Source organism: Onychostoma macrolepis, chromosome 12 (assembly GCF_012432095.1).
Source record: "Onychostoma macrolepis isolate SWU-2019 chromosome 12, ASM1243209v1, whole genome shotgun sequence".
Taxonomy (NCBI): domain Eukaryota; kingdom Metazoa; phylum Chordata; class Actinopteri; order Cypriniformes; family Cyprinidae; genus Onychostoma; species Onychostoma macrolepis.
In genome coordinates, this window is record NC_081166.1 from 31,150,959 (window position 1) to 31,177,739 (window position 26,781).

The 26,781-nt window shown below is 39.2% G+C and overlaps 1 protein-coding gene across 1 annotated transcript in view; it reads left to right on the top strand.

Annotated features, from left to right (window-relative positions):
• Positions 1 to 14,909, top strand: part of LOC131551213 (integrin alpha-M-like) — an 86,055-nt gene extending 71,146 nt beyond the window's left edge. The window contains exons 27-30 of the mRNA XM_058793978.1: positions 5,278 to 5,388; positions 5,487 to 5,600; positions 13,909 to 14,019; positions 14,130 to 14,909. Coding sequence (XP_058649961.1) covers positions 5,278 to 5,388; positions 5,487 to 5,600; positions 13,909 to 14,019; positions 14,130 to 14,213 — 420 coding nt within the window. The 3' untranslated portion in view covers positions 14,214 to 14,909. The remainder of the gene's footprint in view (positions 1 to 5,277; positions 5,389 to 5,486; positions 5,601 to 13,908; positions 14,020 to 14,129) is intronic.
• The last annotated feature ends 11,872 nt before the right edge of the window (positions 14,910 to 26,781 follow it).

Genomic DNA, 26,781 nt, shown 5'->3' on the forward strand with positions numbered 1-26,781 from the left:
TGTTCGGTGGAGGTATCTGGGCAGATCTGCATGTGGTCATTGACAGGCTCGATTTCCCTTGTTATGAGCTGAAAGTGGAATCGGATTAATAGTGTTTTTGCAGAACATTGTTCGTTGGAGGTGAAGAGCTGGAGTTCCTCTGGTTGGGATGCTGTTTATGGGACAGGGCGGGGACAAATGCCGGAAGAATTGACGCTGTGACGGTGCAATGAGTGCTGCTTATGTAGGCTCATAATGATGATTGACAGGACTGAATGATTAGGCTCCTTCCGAACCTACGTTTGGAACTTCATTTCATTGCTGTGGTGTTTTTTGCAGCATGTGATAATGTGTTGTCCTGCATGAAAACATAGTTCTTCTTTTTGTATTACAGAAGAAAATGGTCAATTATAGACTCCACATATCTTGCAGAAGTCATTTTGACATCCTATTTAGAGTCCCTAAAGAGACCTTCCATCTCACTTCCCAGTATTTCAGCCCAAATCATTACCTGGCTCTTCCTTGCTGACGTCACAGTCTTGTTGGAACAGAGTGGCCATTCACCAGCCATCCAGGACCCCATCCATCTGGACCATCAACTGTAGCATGGCCTTCAGCAGTGAATGAAACTACTTAAAAATTAATCTTCCTATATTTCTGTGCCCACTCTGTAGGTTTCTCTTTGTGAGCTTTGATTGGGGTGGCAGAAACGCAGCTTTATAAATGACTTTATGCCTGCATGGAGAGACACCAGCAGCTTCAAATACCTGTTTGCTGCTCAACAATGGCCCTTTTAATACAATTAATTAGTTTGACAGAACCTTTCCTTAACCCTCTGGGGTCTGAGGGTGTTTTGAGGGCCTGGAGAAGTTTTGACATGCCCTGACATTTGTGCTTTTTTCACAGCACAAATTGGGCTACAATAATATGTTAGCAGCATTTATGTACATGATTGTGTTTTTGAGAAAGCAAAGTTTATGCGTGGTTAGTGAAAAACTAAAATTTTGAAGTCACCGAAATAAGGCCATAAAACACATAAGCCCCTTTTCCACCGCAGGAACTTTACCCAGGAACTAGGGACTTTGGGCCGGTACTCGGTGTGTTTCCACCACAGGAACCAGGATCTAAATAAAGTTCCGGGTACAAATTTGCCCCTCAGAAAGTCCCTGCTCACGAGGTAGTACTTTTTCAAAGGTCTGGAACTTTCGGGGGCGGGACTTGGGCACTGAGCATGCTGATTGGTTGAGTTCACGCAGCACTTTGTATTTTTTAAAATATTACTGTTATTGTGTCATGAAATGTAGTTTTAAAGGGGTGGTTGATTGCAATTGTAATGTAATTGCAAAGTGTAATGTTGCTGTTTGAGCATAAACAGTATCTGCAAAGTTGCGGCGCTAAAAGTTCAATGCAAACAAAGATATCGTCTTTTAAAATTCTGGCATTTTAATGCCTACAAAAACGACTGGTAAGGGACTACAACGAGTTACTTCCCGGGTCCGTTACGTCACGAACCCAGATAAACCCCGCCTCCGGTAACACGCAACAAAGGGGGCGAGGCCATGCTGTGCTGCTTTAGAGAAGAGGAAGAGAAAACTAGGGGTGCACGTAAAAATCTATTCATATATGAATCGCGATTCTGTCTTCTAACGATTCTAATGGATTCACAAGTTTCAAAATCATGTTCTAAAGCAGCGGTTCTCAATCCTATTCCTCTCGTCACCCTGCTCTGCACACGCTCTGCATCTCTCTCTCTCTCTCCAACAATGAAATGTTCCATTTATACACTTATTTTCACACAGCTATGACAAGCGTTAAACATGGACATGCGTGTGGTTGCTGTACAGTATTAAAGCTTTAATCAGGATAAAACTGTATATTAAAAGCTAACAGAAGCAGTAGCACTTACAAATAACAGCATATCTAAAAGTATGAGACAACAACAAACAAAAAACATACCATTAAAAGCCGTGCTTGCACAGGTTCTGTGCGATCCTCTTCACTAATATCCTCTGCGTCTCAAACGGGCTCAAATTGATAAGCAATATTGACGACGCCATTGTTTACAATACCACCGGAGCACATGTCGCTGAGCTAAGGGGCGGGATGTTTAGATGCGCACTAGAGGCAGTTTAGCCAATCACAACCAATCTGAGCCCATTGCGTATTTCTGAGGAGGGGCTTCATAAAACCAGGAAATGATCAGTGCGTTTAGAGGAGAAGGGACAGAGCGGTGTGGAATAAAGGTAAATTATGTGAAAAATAATGTGTTTTTTTAAAAATGAAGGATTAACACATGTTAGACTGCACCCCCTAAAACACAATCAAGCCTAGAAAAAAAAAACAGTCAACCACCCCTTTAAAAGTATTTCAGGTGAGAATGTAGTTGTTTAAAACTCAAATCTGCGGTTTATTTACAGTATAAAGACAGTGCCTATTTGAAAATGTGCTTCGCTGATTTCGGAGACGTGAGCTCCACACGATCACCGGGCCTTCAATGCTCATGTATCCCACTGAGAGGAGCATAACCTCGGCTAGTCCTTCTGACATTTGCCGCTGGCTCTGATGTCTCTGTAGTCGTATAATTCGCTGGTATAGTGATATAATTTGCTTTGGGTAAATCTAAAAGGTAATCTTTGGTCTTTATTCTGTTATTCTATTAATCTATTGATATGTTAAAATGAAAAGAGGCAATGCTGTTTGATATTTCATTTCATTGTAATGTACATTCCCTGAACTACATTTCCGAGGCTATACTAATATGTTTAAATTAAAACGAAAAGAGGCAGTGGTGTTTGATATCATATTTCATCCTATTGTAAATACAGAGAGGAAAATTGCAGTATTCAAGGTGAGCTGACTGATGTTATCAAGTATGCTGCTCTTTGCAGAATTACCGGACTTGTGTCGTCCGCGGGAGTTCACACTCCCGAGTCAAACTCATGAAGTCAGAACTACCGAGGACGCAAGTCCGAAATTTGCGTACTTGGTATTGAGAAATGCGTGCAGACCTACATCACCAGACTATTTGCCTATTCTTCTAGACCACGATGGAAACGCAGACATCAACAGGTCTGGGGTAAAAAAAAAAAGTTCCTGGGACAAATTGTTCCAGGTAATTTCGGTGAAAAAGCAGCTATACAGAACATTTGTTCACAAGACTTTTGAGAACTGGATCTAGGATCTAGTAGTGGAGTTTTTGCCACAAAATGATATGAAAATCATCTTGTTTACTCGCTCACAGAAAACAATATATTGATTTAAATTTTCTAAGACACTTTTTGAGTAGAAAGGGTCTCTGCGAGAGGGCTTGAACTATCATTAATGCTGTGATTAACACCTGAGAAGACAAAGGCCCGCATAATGAGCTGCATAATGAGCCATTCAGACAGGTATGTGAATGAGAGGGAAGAGTTACAAGAAAGAATGTGAAGACAAAATAAATTTTTAATATTTTATATATTTTTTTCAGTTTATTAAGAATATATTTAGCTATCACACAAAATAACTTGAGATTCACTTGCGAGTGCAGTTAAACAGTTTATTAGGATCTATCAAAGTTGACCTTTTAGCATCATTACTCCAGTCACATGATCCTTCAGAAATCATTCTAATATTCTGATTTGCTGCTCAAAAAACATTTATTATTATTATTATTATCATCATTATTGTGTTGAAAAGAGCTGAGAAGATTTTTTCAGGTTTTTGGTGAATAGAAAGTTCAGAAGAACAGCATCGTTTGTACTGACACTGATCTGAACACTGAGAATTAAACAGTAACACACCTTTGTGCCAAACATTCATTCATAGTGTTAACACTCACACTAACGTTACTTTTATATCTTTTGGTTTTATATGTTATAAAATATTAAACAAACATCCTGGTGTTGTGAGACATTTAGACAATGAAATGACACATATTTCAAAATGTTTCCCTTGATTTCTTTCATGTAGTCAGGAATTATAGTTTGGGAAAAGTCTAACTAGTAAAATATTTACAAGTTATGTCACAATAACACAATAACAACAAATGCAAGTAATCTTAGGCTACTCATCAGAGTGATATTCTTCACTGGATCCGTCTGCATGACGCATCGTGTTGTGAGGTAAATTCTGGATTATTTCTCTCAGCGTGTATTTCTTCCAGAAACAAAAAGTAATAACTGGGATGAACTTGTTTGTTCACGCGGAGGCGATGTGGGGGTTTACATTTGCACGTGTCTCACATGGATGTGTGAATGTGAAAAGCGCGATCGGTGTGTGGGCATGACCGCATTAGATATAATGAGTTGACACGGACTCTGGGCATCGTGTTGGTTTCATACACATTACTTTATCACAGAATATTTGTTTTGGACATGACATGACTTCATTTAAAAGTAGACATTTCAAGCTTTCTATACATATATTTCTCATGTATTTGAGGCGAGTGTTCGCTGAGATTCATGTTGTTTCATTTACGTGTCTGTGAAGAGAGGTGGCAGAGACAGAGCCGGCAGAGAACGCACCCTGTTTATTTTCTTTATTTTAGAAAAGCACATTGTTTCATTGTTATTATGACTATACAGAAATAAAAGTAGACCCTCTGCAGTTTCAAACGATACCTTATTCTTATCTGTACGATCAAAACCGACAGAGTATTTTTTGTTCATTTCGCCGGTCATAAAGAAAATACGAGACAGCCTGCACCAGTGTGGGCTTCGACCCCAGGGGGTTAATAGGCCTTTATCTGACAGAGTTCTTCTGTGCTCTAAATCACTCACAAATCTTTTGACAATTTAATCATCTCTATTCAGTTTTCACAAAATATTACTTGTTTTCATGCCTTTTCATATGATATGGTGTGACGTATGGCCAATTATTGTAACCCATACTCAGAATTTGTCCTCTGCATTTGACCCATCCAACACACACACACACACACACGTCTGGTTTGCTATCCTTGTGGGGACTCTCCATAGGCGTAATAGCCCGGGAAGCAGTTGGTGCCTTGCTCAAGGGTCTCACCTCAGTTGTGATATTGAAGGTGGAAGAGAGCATTGTTCATTTACTCCCCCCACCTACAATCCTTGCCGGTACTGAGAATCAAACCCACAACCTTTTGAGTTACAGGTCTAACTCTCTAACCAATAGGCCACAAATTTGCAAGATGCTTTTCATGTCCATGCTTTTCATCTTCAGAAAGATCTGATAATGTCACTAATACAGTATGTCTGATATGTCACTTGCATAATAATTTGAAACAGTGTATATGAAAAACACATTAATGAAACTGCATATGTGTGTGTGTATGTATCTCAGAACTGCTCTGTGGCGGTGTGTGCTGAGTTCAGCTGTGACGTTACTCTCATAAAGAATGACAGGATACTCTATAATATAACTGGAAATGTCAGCTCTGGATGGATTGAGCAGGTCTCTGACTTTTCAAGCAAATTCATATCACAAAACAGACCATATATACATATTTTTGTTTCAAAATTTCTTATTCTCATGATCTGTGTCTCTCTTAGACTGGACTCAGAGCTGCTGTTTTTCAGCTGGTCAGTTCAGCATCTCTGGATTATGACAAGAACAAATATGTTTTCTTTTCCTCTGATTCTCAACAAACTGCACCGTCTGTACAGGTAATTTAGTGACAGTTAATGTCAAGACTAATGAATGTATGAAGAGCTCTCAAAGCCACGAACAGTCCTATTATCTGCAGTCTATTGTTTTACAGTTTGTGACTTTTGTTCTTTTTATCTCTATTTTATTATTTTTTTCAGGCTACATACTCTCTTCCCTTTTTTGCTTCTAGCAAATGTATGTGTGTATATTAGATTTATATTGCTATTATATTGCAGATTTAAATTATCTGGTCCTTGGCAGGTCTTAGAATTTGGAAAATAAAACCTCAGATGAACAACAACACAGGACATATCACACCGTCTCATTATTTATTTAGCAAAAATAAAGCCAAAATGGAAAAGCCAGGAGTGACAAACTTAGGACACCCTTACTGTTACCATAGGAATTATGAAGGTAAGTAGCAGTCAGGCACTGCTAATCAAATACCTTTGATTAACTGATCATCAGCAAGTGTGAGCACCTCTATAAAAGCAGAAGTTTTGGCAGTTTCCTTGTCTTGAGCCTTAAGGTGTGTGTTAACGCAATGCCAAAGAGGAAAGACATCAGCAATGATATTAGAGACGAAATTGTTGCTGCCATCAATCTGGGAAGAGTAACAAGGCCATTTCCAAACAATTTGAAGCCCATCATTCTTCAGTGAGGAAGATTATTCACAAGTGGAAGACATTCAAAACAGACACCAGTCCTCCCAGGAGTGGACGTCCCAGAAAATTCACCACAAGATCAGACCGTGTAATGCTGAGAGAAATGGTAGACAACTCAAGAACTTCACCACAGACTCTACATGCCTCAATTAACATGTTAAATTATAAAGTTCATGACAGTACAATTAGAAAAATATGGGACAAATATGGCATGTTTGGAGGGCTTGCCCCTGGAAAGCCTCTTCTCTCTAAAAAAAACATGGAAGCACGGTTTGGGTCTGCAAAGTTGCATCTGAACAAATCATAAGACTTCTAGAACAATGTTCTTTGAACAGATGAGACCAAAATGGAGATGTTTGGCCATAATGCATAAAGAGCATATCAGCACAAACGCCTCATACCAAAAGTCACACATGCTGGCGGAGGGGTGATGATTTTGGGTTTGTTTAGTAGACACAGGACCTGGGCACCTCACAATCATTGAGTCGAATAAACTCCTCTGTATACCAAAGTATTATAGAGTCAAATGTGAGGCCATTTGTCCGACAGCTAAAGCTTGGCTAAAATTGGATCATGCAGCAGGACAATGATCCCAAACACACCAGCAAATCTACAACAGAACGGATGAAAAGAAAATAATTGAGGTGTTGCAATAGCCCACTCAAAGTCCAGAGCTCATCCTGACTCAATTGCTGTGGTGAGAGCTGTGCATAAATAAATGCCCTCAAACCTCAATAAACTGGAGCAATGCTGTAAAGAAGAGTGGGCAAAAATTCCCCCAGAACGATATGAGAGACTGATAAAATCATACAGAAAATGATTACTTCAAGGTATTGCTGCTAAAAGTGGATCTACAGGCAACTGAATCATAGGGTGTTCTAATCAATATTAGGACATCCTATGATTCACTTGCCTGTAGATCCACTTTGATCACACAGGGCTTTTCCATCTTAGCTTTATTTTTATTAAATAAATAATGACACCGTGTAATATGTCATATGATGTTGTTCTTCTGAGCTTTTATTTTCCAAATTTTAAGACAAAAGACAAGATCATTTTTATTATGTCCTGATATGGAAAACCATGGAATTCAATGGGCGTCCTAACTTTTATATATATACAGTAGTCAACATTTGAAATGGATCAAAACATCAAATGTTCATCAAAGTTGTTCTAAAACCAAAACAATATCTGTTCTTGTCTTAGGACAACTTTGATGAACTTTTGATCCACTTCAAATGTTGACTAGGCCACTATATTTTATATATATATATATATATATATATATATATATATATATATATATATGAGGGATGTGACGAGATCTTGAGATCTGATGTGTCTCGCGAGATCTGACTGGTCTTGCGAGAATGTGACGATATCCTCGCAAAACATTTTGCAGTGTTTACATTAGAGCTGCACCATTAATCGTAAAAAATTGCGATCTTGATTCAAACACCCACGCGATCTTATTCCTGAATGACAATGATTCCGCTATGTATATTACTACTGTTTCACAACGCGAGTGTCAGCGTGAGAAGCACGTTTTGTCACACCCCATGTTGATGAATCAGAGGGTCAAATCACATTTCCAATGTGAACGCTGTCATTCACTGATATGGGCGTACACTTATTGTCTACAGTAGCGATCAAAACGAAAGTATCTTAACACTTACAGTATATATATTGTAACGCTTATCCTCTTCCACCAGGAGGTGGCGACAACTTGTTTAAAAAAGTATTTGTCATTGAATCATTCATTCAAAGAGATTCCAATAGTGAAACAAGTCTTTATGAAGTTAGACACTGACTCCTTCCTTGAATTTTTTTATTTTTATTTTGTTCAAATGAATATATATTTTTAAAAGACTTAAGCAATGAACATTTTGTCTGAACCACTAGTAAATTACGTTATTTTGTTTAAGTTCTCTAATCTTTTTTTTTTTTTTTCAGAATAGTGGTCTCCAATTTATAAAAAAAAATTGTGATTTCTCAATTTACCCAGAATCGTGCAGCTCTAGTTTACATGTTGTTTATTACTGCATATAATTAATTAAAATAGAAGTTTAATTTCATTTAGTACAAGTTGACTTCAAAATGCACCTACATTTTTTGCATTTTGTTTTTTTCAGTTGAATAAAAGACTATTTTTTTCCTATATATTCCATTAAGGATTTAAAAAAAAATGTCTCATGTCTCGTCTCGTGGGATAAGTGTCTCTATATATATATATGTATATGAAGAAGATCGATCCATTAATCGATTTATCGTTACAACCCTTATATATATATATATATATATATATATATATATTAGGGGTGTAACGATAAATTGATTAATGGATTGATTCTGAACTTAGTTTTTAACAGCAGATGGCGCTCTAGGCTAGTTTTTAACTGCACACTCAAATGTTCACGAAGAAGACTGCTTGTGCATTCAACTGAGTGGTTAAAGATACTTGCACCTCTGCTTTTATGCTTTTATGAAGCAAGATGAATGTAAACACAACCCACTGTGAACACACTTGTAATTCGCTTCAACCTTTTTGAACTTTATGAATGATTATTTTAAGTTCAAGTGGTGTGTGTGTAAGGAACTGAAAGCAAGCTGTTTCTAAAGTATGCAGTGCCATCTGCTGTTAAAACTAAGCTCAGAATCGATTTCAGAGAGAATTGCGATTCATTAGATTAATCGATTTATCGTTACACCTAATATATATATATATATATATATATATATATATATATATTAGTGCTGTCAAAATTAGTGTGTTAACGCAGGCGATTAATTTTTCCAGTTTAAAGGCGTTGCAAATATTTAATGCAGTTAACACAGGGACGAGGCTAGGGTTGGCCACCCCACTTACAACTGCTGCTTCTGTCTCTTTGTTTCTTGACAAGAATTAGGTTTATTTAGACGCAGAACGTCTTTACGACCACATCAAACAGCAAACTTTATAGATGCACACTCCACTTCACCTCAGCGCCAGTCACGAGTCAAACGAGCACAGAAATGGTACAGGTGACGAGGAGCTTCAGTAGACTAACAGTGAGCTGTGGTCACATTAGGGGTGGCACGGTACACAGATGTCACGGTTCGGTACGTACCTCGGTTCGGGGGTCACGGTTCGATACGATTTTGGTACAACAGGGGGGGAAAAGAAATCTACTATGCTCAGTTTCTTTTCATTTATTTTGAACAGACAGTAGTGCAAATTAAAAAAATTTACATGTTATATAAAATCAATTTGTTTTCATTGTGAGTGTACACAAATAAAAGCAGACCTTTATACAGTGATTAATAATAAGACAATTAGTGTTTAAAGTTGATTCTGCTGGTATAAGGAAACAGTTGAAGTGATCGCGCCGGAGCACGCACACACACACACACACACACACACAAAAAACACACATCAGTTCCAGCATTGCTAACTTGACAGCGCAGTTGGTACTTTATCAAAATAAATTACAGTGAACCAAACATCAGCGCACGCACCTCTGTGTCACCGTTGGAACACGTCTGAAGTACAAAGCCTATCATTTACATAATAAATAATAGTTTGGCATTCAGATACGTTACATCGCAAATATGGAAATATTATGGAATATTTGGATTTGTGACAAATGAGAGGTAGGATACACGAGCACAAAGCCCCATTTTGCAAACAGTTGAGTGCGCAAGCCTTTAAAGTATACTCCCTTGTCAGTCTATGTGAGCGACGCTTTCAGAATCAGCACATGGTCACTGTCTAGTTGGCTTTGTTGTCAAGTGCGCAACTCATGGCATTCGCTGTTATTCTGCTGGCAGTTATCAAACAGCGTTGCATTACTGCGGGCGCCCCCTTCTGGATTGGGGGTGAATTGCCTGTATTCGTCGTAAGGCCTCATGCACCGAACCGAGATGTTCGTACCGTGACGGTTCGGTACGAATATATGTACCATGCCACCCCTAGGTCACATGTGGTCACATGAGATTTTGTCAGGCCATGTGTCAGTAAAAACTAATTTTTCTGTCTGGTCAGCCGTTATACTGTGCTTGTAGCGTGTGCTCTTCAGTTGCATGCGCAAATATGGCGACGTCCTGTACATAATTTCATATTAAAGGGATAGTTCACCCAAAAATGAAAATTCTGTCATCATTTACTCACCCTCAAATAGTTCCAAACCTGTATGACTGTCTTTGTTCTGCTGAACACAAAGGAAGATATTCTGAAGAATGTGGGAAACAGGGGCACCATTGACTTCCATAGTATTTTTTTTTCCTACTATGGAAGTCGGTGCTCCAAACCAGCCTGGTTACAAACTTTCTTCAAAATATCTTCCTTTGTGTTCGGCAGAACAAAGAAATTTATACAGGTTTGGAACTACTTGAGGGTGAGTAAATGATGACAGAATTATCATTTTTGGGTGAACTATCCCTTTACAGCACAAAATAAACTATGAGCATGCAATGTCATAGTTATGTCATCAATTAAGTCATGAAGTTACCAAAAAGGCAATTAAAGCTGCCTTAAAACTGTGCATGCAAGTATTTGTTATATATGAGTCACTTTTAAGAATGCATGTCAGATCTGCATCACATTCAGCAGCATTCAAGTGATTGTATTAATTGTTTTTTTGACCGTAACAAGCGGACTAAAAGTTAAACGTGAGTGGATGCCGTTTCGCAACCAATTTATTTGCTAAGCTCAGTAACGTAAAAGAATGCTGAACATCGCGTAATTTCTTTGAATGAAAACAGCATAACCTAAAAGAACGACTTGTGGATTGATGTGAATGCCAGCAAGCAGGAATGCTCAGAATGCTTGTGGATTAAACATCTCCGGCGACGTTCATTGCCATGGATTGATTTTATCGGGTTACAAGGTAGGATATGTATTTAATTGCGAACTGTTAGTAGTCTACTGATTTTATGATTGATCATGCTACGGCATTCTAATCCACACGTCCAACTAGGAAAAAAATAAAATAAAAAAATCATTAAAGGTTATTCACGATTATGTATTGCTGCCAAGGTGGACTGTTTGGTAGATCGCAATCTAACTAATTTGTTTGTCTAATAAAGTGCTTCAGTGACAGATCAGATGTATGAAAGTATACAGGTTACACCTTTTTTTCTTTTTTCTGCGAAAATCCGGCCTGCAATCTGCCAGGACCTTCCTGTGTTGCCAAGTCTTACAATATTTCTAAGCCTGCGGTTTTCTGCCTAGCTTCGAATGGACATTTGGCTGATTTTGTTTACACAAATCTGGCAATCTCAGGACCTTCCCCGCTAAACTAATGTAAACGTCTGCGCTACTGCATAGCTAAAAGCGCTCTAAAAAGGCATGTGTTAACTCAATAAAGCCCTTTGGAAAATTAACCATGTTTTTACTATAGTAACCATAACTATGGTATTTGCAGTAAAATCACAGTATCCACAAATTTACTATTATCTCACTATAGTAACCATAATTATGCTATTTGTAATAAAACTTCAGTAACCACAAAATTCTTTATATTCATTAAATTCATTATAGTAACTATAGTTTAATTTCTGTAGTTAAACTATGGCAATACAAATGGTAGGGTAATGTATCCATCAAAAATGGCTGCTACACTTTACCATATATATTGTGACGAGTTGGTTGCCTCCCCCCTTATTATCATCACCACCCCGTCCCTTATTCGCCGCCCTTCACCAGGCTCCCGACGGGAGTGGGTGTGTGAAAGAGGAGCGGCGTTGAAACAGCGAGGGCTGGCGGTGTGTGATGAGGCGCACCTGAACTGAATGGAGCCTCATCACCGCCACTGTTCAAATACCGAGCGCGCCTCTCCTCGGGAGACCGGTCTCTTTCCCCGTGCATGCACACTGGTGTCCTCGTGGGTCCAGGAAGGGAGTGTGGAGGGACTTCCGTGCCGCCAGAGACGTGAGTTGCCGGACCCGCGGTCCGGGCGAAACCGCACCCGTGTTACGGCTGTCCGGCCAGGATGCCGGGCCGACCAAGTCCCGTCGTGATGACATGGGCCAAGAGGTAGACAAAGTCGCTGGAGAAGCCACCGTCCCTCACGCCCTGGACCTTAGAGGGGAGCGCGTGCGGCCCGCCGGACTCCGCCCCTTACCTGGACCCTCCCTTCCAGAACACTGCCCTCCTTGCAGCATGACAAGGACACCAGATCCCCTGTTTGTTTTGGACACTTTATCCCCTTTGGAAACTGTTATTATTTCTGTTTAATAAAAGCCTCTCCGAGGCCTGACGCCACACCCACTGTGTCTGTCGTTTGCTCCTCCCGTCAGTATATATATATATAAACTTAGGCCTACTGGTAAATTGCTACTAAAAACTGGTCAAGGAAGTATATAAATCTGAACATTATTAAAACACTGCACATAAATACATATTGATCATTTGTTTGTAAAAAATATAAGTAGGCTAAATGATCATACAAGTCAAAATGTAGTAAAAGTACAAAAGTATATAAATCTGAACATTATTAAAACACTGCAAATAAATACATATATTTTTTACAAACAAATGATCAAATGGGGGGAAGTCGTGGCCTAATGGTTAGAGAGTTGGACTCGTAATCCAAAGGTTGCGAGTTTGATTCTCGGGCCGGCAGGAATTGTAGGTGGGGGGAGTGAATGTTCAGCGCTCTCTCCATCCTCAATACCACGACTGAGGTGCCCTTGAGCAAGGCACCGAACCCCCAACTGCTCCCCGGGCGCCGCAGCATAAATGGCTGCCCACTGCTCTGGGTGTGTGTTCACGGTGTGTGTGTGTTCACTGCTGTGTGTGTGCACATTGGATGGGTTAAATGCAGAGCACAAACTCCGAGTATGGGTCACCATATGTCACTTCACTTTTACTTTCATCAATAAGTAGGCTAAATGATCATACAGGTCAAAATGTTTTACTTCATTTTTTTACAACTTTAGAATCTAAACTGGGAATTGCTAAGAGTTGAAATCAATAAGCAAAATCAGAATCGGAATGGATAAAATTCATATTGTGAAGTTCACTGATTTCTGAGCATTTTACGAACACTGATCAGTTGATAGCAAAATTCAAAAAGACGGTTCTTTGGTGCAACCTGCACACCCACGACCATACTGAGAGAGTATGTTCCAGTTCCCTGAAAAGACTAAAGATTTGTTTTCTTTTCAATGTTTGCTTTGTTTGCCTAAAATGAACCATATCATAGACTTCAGTATCTCTTTGAAAAAGAACTTTGTAACTTTTAAACAAGTATTAAAATGAGTTCAATGTAGTTATAGGAGTGTTAAATAAAAAAAAAATAAAGATGATTATCTTCATTAGGTTGTTCCATTTCAATAGGTTTTGTAACATAAAAGCTCTTAATTCCAAAGATAATACAAGTTAATGAGTGTATTCAGTAGGTTGCATTTGTGGCATAAGTTATTTTAAGTATACAACAATGCGACAATAAAACAATGCATTTACTTTTTACTTTTGATACTTAAGTACTTTTAAAAACATGTACTTCCATACTTTTACTTAAGTAATAATCTGTCTTTACAACTTTCACTTGTAGTGGAGTAGTATTTGACCAGTAGTATCTGTACCTTCACTCAAGTAATGAAGTTGTGTACTTTGTCCGCCTCTATTCATGAGTGTGACTTCTGATTGCACTAAAAATTCATGTTTCCATGTATGTAGATTAATACTCAAGTGGAGGTGTACGAGGAGGTGGACCTGACTAAAGAGATCATTGGAGGTGTAATAGGAGGACTGCTGCTATTGGCTCTCATCACAGCTGCCCTCTATAAGGTATATCACCATCGTAAAGTCAGTTTTAATCACTGGCATTTCAGTTTCACTTGTCTACACTATCTATATAGATAAATGCTTTATTCTTGCATATTTTCTCCTTTTACAAGGCTGGATTCTTCAAAAGCCAGTACAAGCAGATGCTGGAGGAGGCTCAGGGGGACGCAGGAGGACAGCCAAACATGCCACAATAATTTGCACTCAAACTGTTAGGAGATGCTTGTGTGTTTTGTGTGCTTGAGAATGAAACATTAATTTATTTATCACCTAGCAGAAATATTAGTAAAATTGGAGGACATTGGGCACACAAAATAAAAGAAAATAGGCAATTTCACCATTTTATCTGACATTTCTGAATTTATTTCTCAGAATTGTGAGATATAAAGTCAGAATTCTCTAATTTGTTCTTGCAATTCCAAATTTCTCATCTAACAATTCTATTTTGTCTTGTAATTACTAGTTTACATATCACAACTGTTCCTCAAAGAATTTTGAGTTTATATCTCATGTAAGGGGAAAAGGGTATTTCTGAGATATGGATTTGCAGTTAACTTTATTTATTTTTTTTTTTTTTTATTCTGTTGCAGAAACAAACTTCCATAATATAATAGGGATTTGCTCTTGATGTATTTTAAAAATGTTTTACTGCTTTCTGCTTAATATAGTGATATTGTTTATTTTACTAAACCTTCTTATTATTTGCAGATCATTTACATTGTTTATAAATGACACTGTTGGTAAGAAGGAAAATAAAAGCTAAAATGAAATATTTTTGTTCATATGCATTATACTTATTCTTGTGCATTTTTTATATGCACACATTCATTTGTGTAGAAAATGAACATTTTTGTTTGAGCATTTGAGTGTTTGTGAATATATAAGCTATCAGATTCAACAGATAAATAGGCACAGTTGCCTTATAAGGTGCACGATTGTCCTCCCAATTGTGCTTAAGTCATAAGAGGCAACTTTTGTTTTGAAGAAAATGGAAAGAAAAGCGCACAAGCTAATAGATTAGTTTATCACTCAGTCGTGCTGAATGTATCATAGGGTTATTACAGAGGCAGCTGAAGCTGAGGATAAATTTGCAGCTTTACTCACAAACTTCAATTCCTGTTCATTAATAAGGTGAGCGTTATAAACCTAAATATATGTGAAAAAAAATTAAAAGTGTATATTCAAGCAATGATAGAAGATGCATGTTGTATTGATGATAGTACCGTGCACACAAATAGTAATACATAAGATAATAAGGAAGCTCAGAAAACTGTGTACTGCTTCAGTTTTGGCAGTGGAAACTTACTTCAGAAGTGCTTCAGAAAGACATCAACATTAGGAAAAAGTGTCCTAATGTGGCAAGTGTAATTGTCAGAGAGTCACAGTCACCGCCGCCCACAGCAATCGCCAGATCACAATCACCTGAGTTCTGATCACCTGCACCTATTCACCCTCATCAGCACTCCCATAAAGCACCCGTGCTCTCTGACATTCTTCGTCTGGTCTACGGTTCACATGCTGAAAAGTAAGCTGACTCTATTATTACCTACCTGTACTTACTGTTTTATCCTATAAGCATTTAAATTTTCATACTCACAAAATAGGTCTCAGAAGACTTCTCCGTGGTCTGTTCTTGCTCAAGTCTATAAATCAGACTCTTCAGGCAGGCAAGCTTCTTAGTTATAATTAAATATAGTTTTATTGTATATAGGTTAAATACATTACAAATAAAATATAAAAACTAAGGTTTGCAAGCTCGGTTGTCTTGAGGCATCTCTCTGGCAAGGTCGCCTGGCACCGGAGAAGCTGTCAAGTCAAGTCACCTTTATTTATATAGTGCTTTTACAATACAGATTGTGTCAAAGCACTTAACAGTATCAAATTGGAGGATAGAGTGTCAGTAATGTATAATGATAAGATTAAACACTCAATTTTCAGTTAAAGGCATTTCATTATTGAATTCAGAGATGTCATTGTCTAGCTCAGTTTAGTTTAAATAGTATCTGTGCAATCAAATCGGCGATAATCGCTAGAAATTAAGTGTCCCCAACTGAGCAAGCCAGAGGCGACAGCGGCAAGGAACCAAAACTCCCTCTGTGACAGAATGGAGGAAAAAAAACCTTGGGAGAAACCAGGCTCAGTCGGGGGGCCAGTTCTCCTCTGACCAGACGAAACCCGCAGTTCAAAAGTTTATATTTCTATTTTAATTTTGTTGCAATTTCTAACAATAGTAGTATTATGTAGTTAGGTATTTTATTATATTTTAGTTATTTTGTTATTTTTGGGTGATATATCTGGGGATATATCTCTGGGGGTCATCCGGGCGTCCTGGTCTCCGCCGTCGATCAGGGCCGCAGACATCACCTCCCGGCACCGACCCACCATCTGATCGGACACGGACCGAGAAACAGACTAGGAAAGAAACAGACAAACATTAGCGCAGATGCCATTCAACTTACGATGTAACGAGTACATCGTGTGTTATGGGGAGTGTTCCCGGTTCCGGTTCATCTAATTAATGCAGCCTAACAATCCTTTAACGGATTTGAATAATAGAAGCGTATTAATGTGTTATGTGTAAGCCAGGCTAAAGAGATGGGTCTTTAATCTAGATTTAAACTGACAGAGTGTGTCTGCCTCCCGAACAGTGTTAGGTAGACTGTTCCAGAGTTTGGGTGCTAAATAGGAAAAGGATCTGCCGCCGCAGTCGATTTTGATATTCTAGGTATTATCAAACGGCCAGAGTTTTGAGAACGCAGCGGACGTGGAGGACTATAATGCGATAAGAGCTCGCTCAAGTACTGAGGAGCTAAACCATTCAGGGCTTTATAAGTAATTAACAAGATTTTAAAATCTATCCGATGCTTGATAGGGAGCCAGTGCAGTGTTGACAGAACCGGGCTAATATGGTCATATTTCCTGGTTCTAGTAAGGACTCTAGCTGCTGCATTTTGGACTAACTGTAGTTTGTTGATCAAGCGTGCAGAACAACCACCCAATAAAGCATTACAATAGTCTAACCTTGAGGTCATAAACGCATGAATTAACATTTCTGCATTTGACGTTGAGAGCATTGGTCGCAATTTAGATATGCTTTTGAGATGAAAAATGCAGTTTTACAGATGCTAGAAACATGGCTTTCAAATGACAGATTGCTATCGAACAGCACACCTAGGTTCCTGACTGATGAAGAAGAATTGACAGAGCAGCCGTCAAGTGTTAGATAATGTTCTAGGTTACATGTGGGGTTTTAGGTCCGATAATTAACACCTCTGTTTTTCAGGATTTAGCAGTAAAAATTACTCGTCATCCAGTTTTTATATCGACTATGCATTCCGTTAGTTTCTCAATTTGGTGTGTTTCACCGGGCCGCGAAGAAATATAGAGCTGAGTATCATCAGCTTAACAGTGAAAGCTAACACCATGTCTCCTGATAATATCTCCCAAGGGTAACATATAGAGCATGAAAAGTAACGGCCCTAGTACTGAGCCTTGAGGTACTCCATACTGCACTTGTGATCGATATGATACCTCTTCATTCACTGCTACGAACTGATGGCGGTCAGATAAGTACGATTTGAACCATGCTAAGGCACTTCCACTAATGCCAACAAAGTTTTGTAGTCTATTCAAAAGAATGTTGTGGTCGATAGTGTCGAACGCAGTGCTAAGATCCAGTAATAAAGAGATACAACCACGATCAGATGATAGAAGCAGGTCATTTGTAACTCTAATGAGAGCAGTCTCAGTACTATGATACGATCTAAATCCTGACTGGAATTCCTCACAGATATCATTTTCTCTAGGAAGGAATATAATTGTGAGGATACTACCTTTCTAGTATCTTTGACAGAAAAGGGAGATTTGAGATCGGTCTGTAATTAACTAGATCTTTGGGGTCAAGTTGTGGTTTTTTAATGAGAGGCTTAATAACAGCCAATTTGAAGGTTTTGGGGACATATCCTAATGACAATGATGAATTAATAATAGCCAAAAGAGGATCTATGACTTCTGGAAGCAGCTCTTTTAGTAGTTTAGATGGAATCGGGTCTAACATACATGATGTTGGTTTAGATGATTTAACAAGTTTATACAATTCTTCCTCTCCTACAGTAGAGAATGAGTGGAATTGTTCCTCAGGGGGTCTATAGTGCGCTATCTGATGCGATACTGTAGCTGACGGCTGCAGGGATACAATTTTATCTCTGATAGTATCGATCTTGAAGTGAAGTAGTTCATAAAGTCATTACTGCTATGCTCTTGGGAAATGCCAACACCTGTTGATGCTTGATTTTTCGTTAATTTAGTTACTGTATTGAATAAATATCGGGGGTTATGTTTGTTTTCTTCTAGAAGAGACGAAAAGTAATCAGATCTAGCAGTTTTTAATGCTTTTCTGTAGGATAGGTACTTTCCGCCAAGCTAAACGAAATACCTCTAATTTAGTTTTCCTCCAGCTGCGCTCCATTTTCCGGGCTGCTCTCTTTAGGGCGCGAGTGTGCTCATTATACCACGGTGTTGGACTCTTATCCTTAATCTTCCTTAAGCGTAAAGGAGCAACCGCATCTAAAGTGCTAGAAAAGAGAGAGTCCATAGTTCCTGTTACATCATCAAGTTGTTCTGAGCTATTGGATATGCTGAGGAACTGAGATAAGTCAGGAAGATTATTTATAAAGCAGTCTTTTGTGGTAGAGGTAATGGTTCTACCATATTTGTAACAAGAAGTTGGCTTTACAGCTTTAGCTATATGGAATATACAGGAGACTAGATAATGATCTGAGATATCATCGCTCTGCTGCAAAATTTCAACGCCACTGACATCAATTCCATGTGACAGTATTAAATCTAGAGTATGATTTCGACAATGAGTAGGTCCTGACACGTGTTGTTTAACACCAATTGAGTTTAGAATGTCTATAAATGCTGATCCCAACGAATCTCTGTCATTATCAACATGGATATTAAAATCACCAACGATTAGGACTTTATCTGCAGTCAGCACTAACTCCGATAGAAGATCAGAAAATTCTTTAATAAAGTCTGTATGGTGCCCTGGTGGCCTGTATACAGTAGCCAGTACAAACATCACAGGGATTTATCATTAACACTTGTTTCTTTGGATAACGTTATATGAAGCACCATTACTTCGAACGAATTATACTTGAAACCCAACCTCTGAGAGATACTGAAAATATTTCTATAAATTGTAGCAACACCTCCCCCTTTACCTTTTGGACGCGGTTCATGTTTGTAACAGTAATCTTGGGGTGTAGACTCGTTTAAAGTAATGTAATCATCTTGTTTTAGCCAGGTTTCTGTCAGACAAAGCACATCTAGTTTATGGTCAGTGAACATATCATTTAGAAAAAGTGCTTTTGAAGAAAGGGATCTAATATTTAATAAGCCAAGCTTTATCATGTGTTTATCTGTATTATATCGTTTTTTTATTTGTTGAACATCAATTAAATTGTTACTATTACTTTGGTTTGGATGTTTTCTGTATTTTCTAGTTCGGGGAACAGACACAGTCTCTATAGAGTGATATCTAGGTGAAAATGTTTCTATGTGCTGAGAGTTAACTGACTTTGGTGGCGTGAGGCGGCTAGCAGACGATCGCTTTAGCCAGTCTGTCTGCTTCCTGACCTGGGCTCCAGTTAGTCAAGTACAAACTCTAAGACTATGTGCCATATTTCTAGAGAGAAGAGCGGCACCACCCCAGGAGGGATGAACACCATCTCTTTTCAACAGGTCAGGTCTGCCCCAAAAATTCTTCCAATTATCTATAAAGCCTATGTTATTTTGCGGGCACCACTTAGACATCCAGCCATTGAGTGATGACAGTCTGCTATGAATCTCATCACCCGGTAAGCAGGAGCGGACCAGAGCATATTACAGTGTCTGACATCGTACTTGCAAGTTCACACACCTCTTTAACATTATTTTTGGTGATCTCCGACTGGCGAAGTCGAACATCATTAGCGCCGACGTGGATAACAATCTTACTGAATTTACGTTTAGCATTAGTCAGCCCTTTTAAATTTGCCAAGATGTCAGGCGCTCTGGCTCCGGGTAAACAATGGACTATGGTGGCTGGTGTCTCTATTTTCACGTTCCGTACAATAGAATCGCCAATAACTAGAGCACTTTCATCAGGTTTCTCAGTGGGTGCATCACCGAGTGGGGAGAACCTGTTTGATGTTCTGATCGGAACGGAAGAGTGGTGTTTTGACCCGCGACTATGCCGCCTCACTGTCACCCAGTTGCCCTGCTGCACGGGCTCAACCGAAACCGAACAATGTACAGGACTCCTTGAGCTAGTCGCATCCAAAGTATCTACAGCCCTCACATTCTTACTATCCTCAACTAAAGTTTGGATGCGTGTCTCTAGTTCTAAAACCTTCTCTGTCAGCCTAACTATTTCCCTGCATTTATCACATGTGAATCCCTCGCTGCTGACAGAGACAGATAAACTATACATGTGGCAAACAGTGCAAACAACAATAGCAGGAGAAGAAGCCATTACTCACCGTGATTGATGAATGATACCAACTTAACTTACCACTGTTGTTTGATGAGCTCGTGAAAAACGGAGCGAGGAAAAAATAAAATAATAATAGGCGCGAATAGAAATGCAAATGGAACCGCGAGTGACAAGCTAACGGGCTAACAAGCTGCACTCGCGGTTTTTAAAGGAGAACGATCAAATTAGTTCGATTAGTTTGAAAGATAACACCAGAAATATGGTGGGAGTTAAGTTATATATTATCACTTTAGACAAAAGGGATTGAAAGTAAGGTAGAGATTCAATAAAAAGCCAGCATCACAGAACCAGCATCTGATTGTCTTCATCGTACTTCAGTCCTTTATAGATAGCAGGTGGATTCCAATGTCTTGAAGTCATGAGGTCTTGGAATTTCCCTGAATTTCCCTCAGAAGACTCCTATATAAAGTCCTCCATTTTCTCATCTTTCTTCTCCAGGACTTTCTTCTAAAATGTCTCCTCCGCAACACATCAATCAACGGTAACATTCCTTTCCTTAAAGCTCTGGCTAATACATATTTCTTTCCTGGCTATCTTCCTATTGATATATGCTATAACACTTTCTTAATAAATGCTTAATGCAATACCATGTTTTGTATTTCTTAATAAACTACTTTCAACAAAACAAATACAATAACATGTGTTGTATATTTCTTAATAAACCAACACATATAATAACCTGTAGTTACAATAAAAAGGTATTAAAGAAACAAAAAGGCAAACTTGCAATAGGACAATTGCTCATTTTCCTTAACACTACTTACCTGTTGACTCGCTGAGTTTCTCCCCAGTTCCATCGATCTCACTCCAAGACGAACTCCCAAGTCTCCTGGTTCCAGATCTTCGATGATTCTGTATACAGAGAACGCTGTTATCTCCCTGTCAAGGCCTTTGAACATCATCTCACATCAAGATACTCGCCCACGTCATTCTCTGCACAACCCAGTCATCTGATCATTCAATAAACCTCACTGTCATTCACTCACCAGTGGTTTCCATCTTTGTTTGTGACAGAAGACCGGACCAACACCGTTACACCCATGGATCCCCGGCCTTCATCCCCATCAGAGATTTTGGAGGAGCTGGTCAACACCCTTCGGGCTTCGCTTCTGCCGACACCACCTCCTCAATCTGCCTCTGCCAGTCCCATGGCGTTGCCGGCTGCCTATGCGGGTGAGTCGGCTGAGTGTGGTGGCTTCCTCCTACAGGTGGCTCTGTATCTCGAGATGCAACCACAAAAATTTCCCACCGAGCGCTCCAAGGTGGCCTTTCTAATTTCCCTTCTAACCGGTCGAGCACTGATATGGGCGACAGCCATATGGGACGCCAATACTGCCATAATCAATTCCTATGAAGCCTTTACTCATCACTTCAAAGAAGTGTTTGGATCTTCCCCTGGAGCGCTCTCGGTGTCGGATCAGCTTCTACGCCTGCGTCAAGGTACTTCCTCTACCCACGAGTACACACTGCAGCTCCGCACGCTGGCGGCTTCTAGCGGATGGAACGAGGCGGCGCTCATCAGCACGTTTCGACAAGGGCTGGAGTCCACCATCCGCACACAGATGGCCATATATGACGATTCGCTGGGATTGGAAAGGTTCATGCAGAGAGCCAATCGAATCTCCCAGCGTTTACCAACCTGCCAAACACCCGAAGCCACACACCAGCCAGTCTCAGCCGCCACCAACCCTTGAGTACCAGAACCCATGTACGTTCAACTTCATCTCACAAGACCTCTTAACTCGTCTATGCCTGTCCCTCCAGCGGCGTGCCCGGGAACTCCGAGTCGAGACCATCAACGGAAAGCCGCTAGGACGTGGGCGTGTCAGATTTGAGGCCCCTTCGATGAAGCTAAAGATCGGAAATCTGCACGAGGAGGAGATCAAATTCCTGGTACTGGAGGGATCCACTGTGGATATCATCCTGGGGAGCCCCTGGCTTACTATCCACTCACCAGAAATCAGATGGGAGACCAGTGAGGTAATCCGATGGAGTGAAGGGTGTCTACAAAACTGTCTCAAGGAAATTCCACGACCACTTCTTAAGAACCACATGGCTCAGGTAGCCTCCACGTTGGTTGAAACGATCCCATCTGATTACCGGGCGTTCCAGGATGTCTTCAGCAAACAGGCAGCCATGCAGTTACCTCCTCATCGGCCATGGGACTGTGCTATATATCTGCTGCCTGGATGCAAACTCCCCAAGGGTAGAGTATATACACTGTCCATCCCGGAGCGCAAGGCCATGGAGGAATATATCAAGGAGGCTCTTAAACAGGGGTACATCCGGCCATCCAGTTCTCCAGCAGCATCAAGTTACTATCGGGTGCTGAATGCCCAAACAGTAAAGCTCCCATATCCACTTTCCCTTGTCCCAGCCGCTCTCGAGGAACTCCGTGGGGCCCGCATCTTTTCGAAGCTGGACCTGCGCAGCGCGTACAACCTCGTTCGCATCCGGGAGGGTGACGAGTGGAAGACGGCATTCATTACCCCCTCTGGCCACTACGAATACCTTGTAATGCCATATGGCCTTGCCAACGCCCCTTCAGTGTTTCAGGAATTCATGAACGAGGTGTTCTGGGAATTCCTCCATCGGTCCGTCATAGTCTACATAGATGATATCCTGATCTATTCCCGGAACCTGGCCGACCATCGCCAGCACGTTGCGCAGGTCCTCCAGAAGCTCAGACAACACCATCTGTACCTGAAGCTTGAAAAGTGTGAGATCCATCGCCCCACGGTGCAGTTCCTCGGGTACATCATAGCAGAGCATGGAATCCAGATGAACCAGGGGAAAGTAACCGCCGTCACCGACTGGCCTACTCCTCAGTCTGTTAAAGAGCTTTAGAGGTTTCTGGGATTTGCCAATTTCTATCGCCGGCTCATCAAGAATTTCAGTTTGCTCACAGCCCCTTTTAATTAAAAAAAGGGTTTTTTAAATTATTTGTATTTTATTTACAACACAGTATAATCAAAACATACATAATGAAGGTCAAAGACACATTATTGTGCACACTGATCTAACCACAGAGACGTGAACAGACTTTGAGTCATTCCTGCAACAGATTCTGTCTAACAAGTGAAACAAGTAAATCATACCTGATATTTACGTGTGCTATTTAAGTGTTTCTACTTCTTTCCATGGATTCAAGAAGAAAAAACATAATCTTTTAAGATTATAGAAAAGGAGCTTGTTTTAACATAGAATATCAGTGTAGTTGAACATCTGATGTTGGTACAGCTCTCAGAGGAAAACAGTTTGAAGAGACATCAGGATACATCTGGTGCTGGTATCTGATTCAATAAAATACAAACAAAACAAAAAAAACATTTGTGAGCATGTTAATATCAGGAAAATCTGTATATATATATATATATATATATATATATATATATATATATATAATGTTTTGTAGCCATAGACTCACACATGATTTGTACTATCATAAAAAGAAAGAAATCTTATATCTGAAAAAACTAATTATTGTTTAGCACATTATTAAAATCTATTTCTGAACAGAGTAGGCTATTAATAATAAACATGTACTAAACATACTTAGACTCGTAGCGTTCATCATGTTACAGTGTACACTCATATTACTTTTATTGTTTTATATAGAGCATGGAAACATCATCGCGCCGTAAGAAATTTAAATACAGTGAATTGCCCCTTATATTAAAAATGTTTTACACGATTTCAAACATTGTAGTCAGGAATTATAGTTTGGGAAAAACCCAACTATGATTTTGTAGTCATATAGTCTAGTATGTATGATTTTATAGTAGTCTATGATATGATTCTGTAGCCACAGACTCAAGCATGCTTTGTACAATAAAACTATGTACTTTGTACTATAAAAAATGATATTTTATATCTGAGAAACTAATTATTATTGTTTAGCACGCTATTAAAATCTATTTGTGAACAGAGTATTACTAATAAACATGGTCTAAACATTCTTAGAGGCGTAGCATTCATCATGTTGTCGTTTGGGAAAACCCCAACTAACTGTTAGTAAATCTGTTCAAGTTTATGTCACAATAAAACGTTAACTAATGCAAAAAAGAAACATTACTTACTCATCAGATTGATCTCTGCTGGATGAAATCGTGTTCTTCTTTCGAGGGAAATCCTTCCTTTACTCAGCGCGAACAGTAACAGTAGCCGTGATAAGGATCTCCGCTCTTTGTTTGTGTTGGGCGTTTGCACGTGCGCACGTCCCACGCGACTATTTACATATGAACGGCGCGTGGGGGCGGGATCTCATTAGAGATAATGAGTCAGACGGGACAGACTGAACATCGTGTTGGTTTCATACTGATTACTCCATCACAGAATGTTTGTTTTCGATAAGACTTGCATCTCAAAGTAGACACTTCAAGCTTTCTATAGATATAACTCCCATGTCTCTGTGTGAAGTATTTGTTGAGTTACAGTTCATTTTAGTGACGCGTTTCTAAAAACAGTTTGCGGAGACGGAGAAGACAGAGAGCACACCCTGTTTGTTTTCTTTATTCTTCAAAAGCACAAAGTTTAGTTGTTATTATGAGTTGTTTTGCGGTGCTAAATTCCATACACCTTCTACCTTATTTTATTTATTCTCAGGTTAGGTAAAGAAAGTCGAATCTGTCCTATCCTATAAGCATTTAAATTTCATACTCACAAAATAGGTCTCAGAAGACTTCTCCGTGGTCTGTTCTTGCTCAAGTCTATAAATCAGACTCTTCAGGCAGGCGAGCTTCTTAGTTATAATTAAATATAGTTTTATTGTATATAGGTTAAATACGTTACAAATAAAATATTAAAACAGAAATAAAAACTAAGGTTTGCAAGCTCGATTTTCTTGGCGTCTCTGGCAAGGCAAGTCTGGCACCGGAGAGCTGTCACGCAGAACCAGCATCTGATTCTCTTCGTCGTACTTCAGTCCTTTATAGACAGCAGGTGGATTCCAATGTCTTGATGTCATGAGGTCTTTGGAATTTCCCTGAATTTCCCTCAGAAGACTCCTATATAAAGTCCTCCATTTTCTCATCTTTCTTCTCTAGGACTTTCTTCTAAGATGTCTCCTTTGCTGCGTCCGCAACACATCATTCAACGGTAACATTCCTTTCCTTAAAGCTCTGGCTAATACATATTTCTTTCCTGACTATCTTCCTATTGATATATGCTATAACACTTTCTCAATAAATGCTTAATACAATACCATGTGTTGTGTCTTTCTTAATAAACCACGTTCAATCAAATGAATACAATAACATGTTTTGTGTATTTCTTAATAAACTACTTTCAATAAAATTATTACAATAGCATGTGTGGTGGCTTTCTTAATAAACCACTTTCAATAAAATGAATACAACAACATGTGGTGTCTTTCTTAATAAACAAACACATATAATAACTTGTAGTTACAATAAAAAGGTATTAAAGAAATAAAAAGGCAAACTTGCAATAGGACAATTGCTCATTTTCCTTAACAGAGTGTATACAAATAAAAGTAGGCCCCTTACAGATTCGAATGGTGTATTGCTCTTATCTGTACGATCAAAAATGGCAGAGTAATGCAAGCTCATTTCGGCCTTATCAGGAAAATCTGCCTGTACACGTTTGTCGACCCCAGAGGGTTATGTGTTATTATAGTTATTATATGGGGTCTGAGGTCATTTTGGGGCCCTTGAGATGTTTTGACATGCCCTGATATTTGTGCTTATTTCAGCTACTTAAAACATACTATTGACCAACATGTATTTTTTTTGTATTCAGCACAAACTGTGCTACAATAATATGTGACCAAGTTGGATGTACATGTTTGCATTTCTTAGAAAAAAAATATTATGCGTGGTTAGTAAGTTTTGGGAAAAAAAAATGTAGCTGAAATAAGGCCTTAAAACCCACACTAAATAGTCCTGAACAAGACTTTTGAGTAATCAGTCTTGTAGGCTAGAATATTTACTTCAAAATTATGTGAAAATCATTCTGCTTACTCATTCACAGAAAACAATATATTGATTTAAAATTTTATTTAAAATCAAGACATGTTTTGTGATCGAGGGTCATATGCGAGAGAGTGGCAATGGCCATGAATATTAAGTGAGTCTCACCTGAGAGACAAAGGGCCCTCCCCTAATGGCCCCTAATGGCCCATCAGTGTGACTGTGACTATGAGGCAGGTAAGAGAGAATGTGAGGAGATTGAAAAAAGGGTTTTTAAATTATTTGTATTTTATT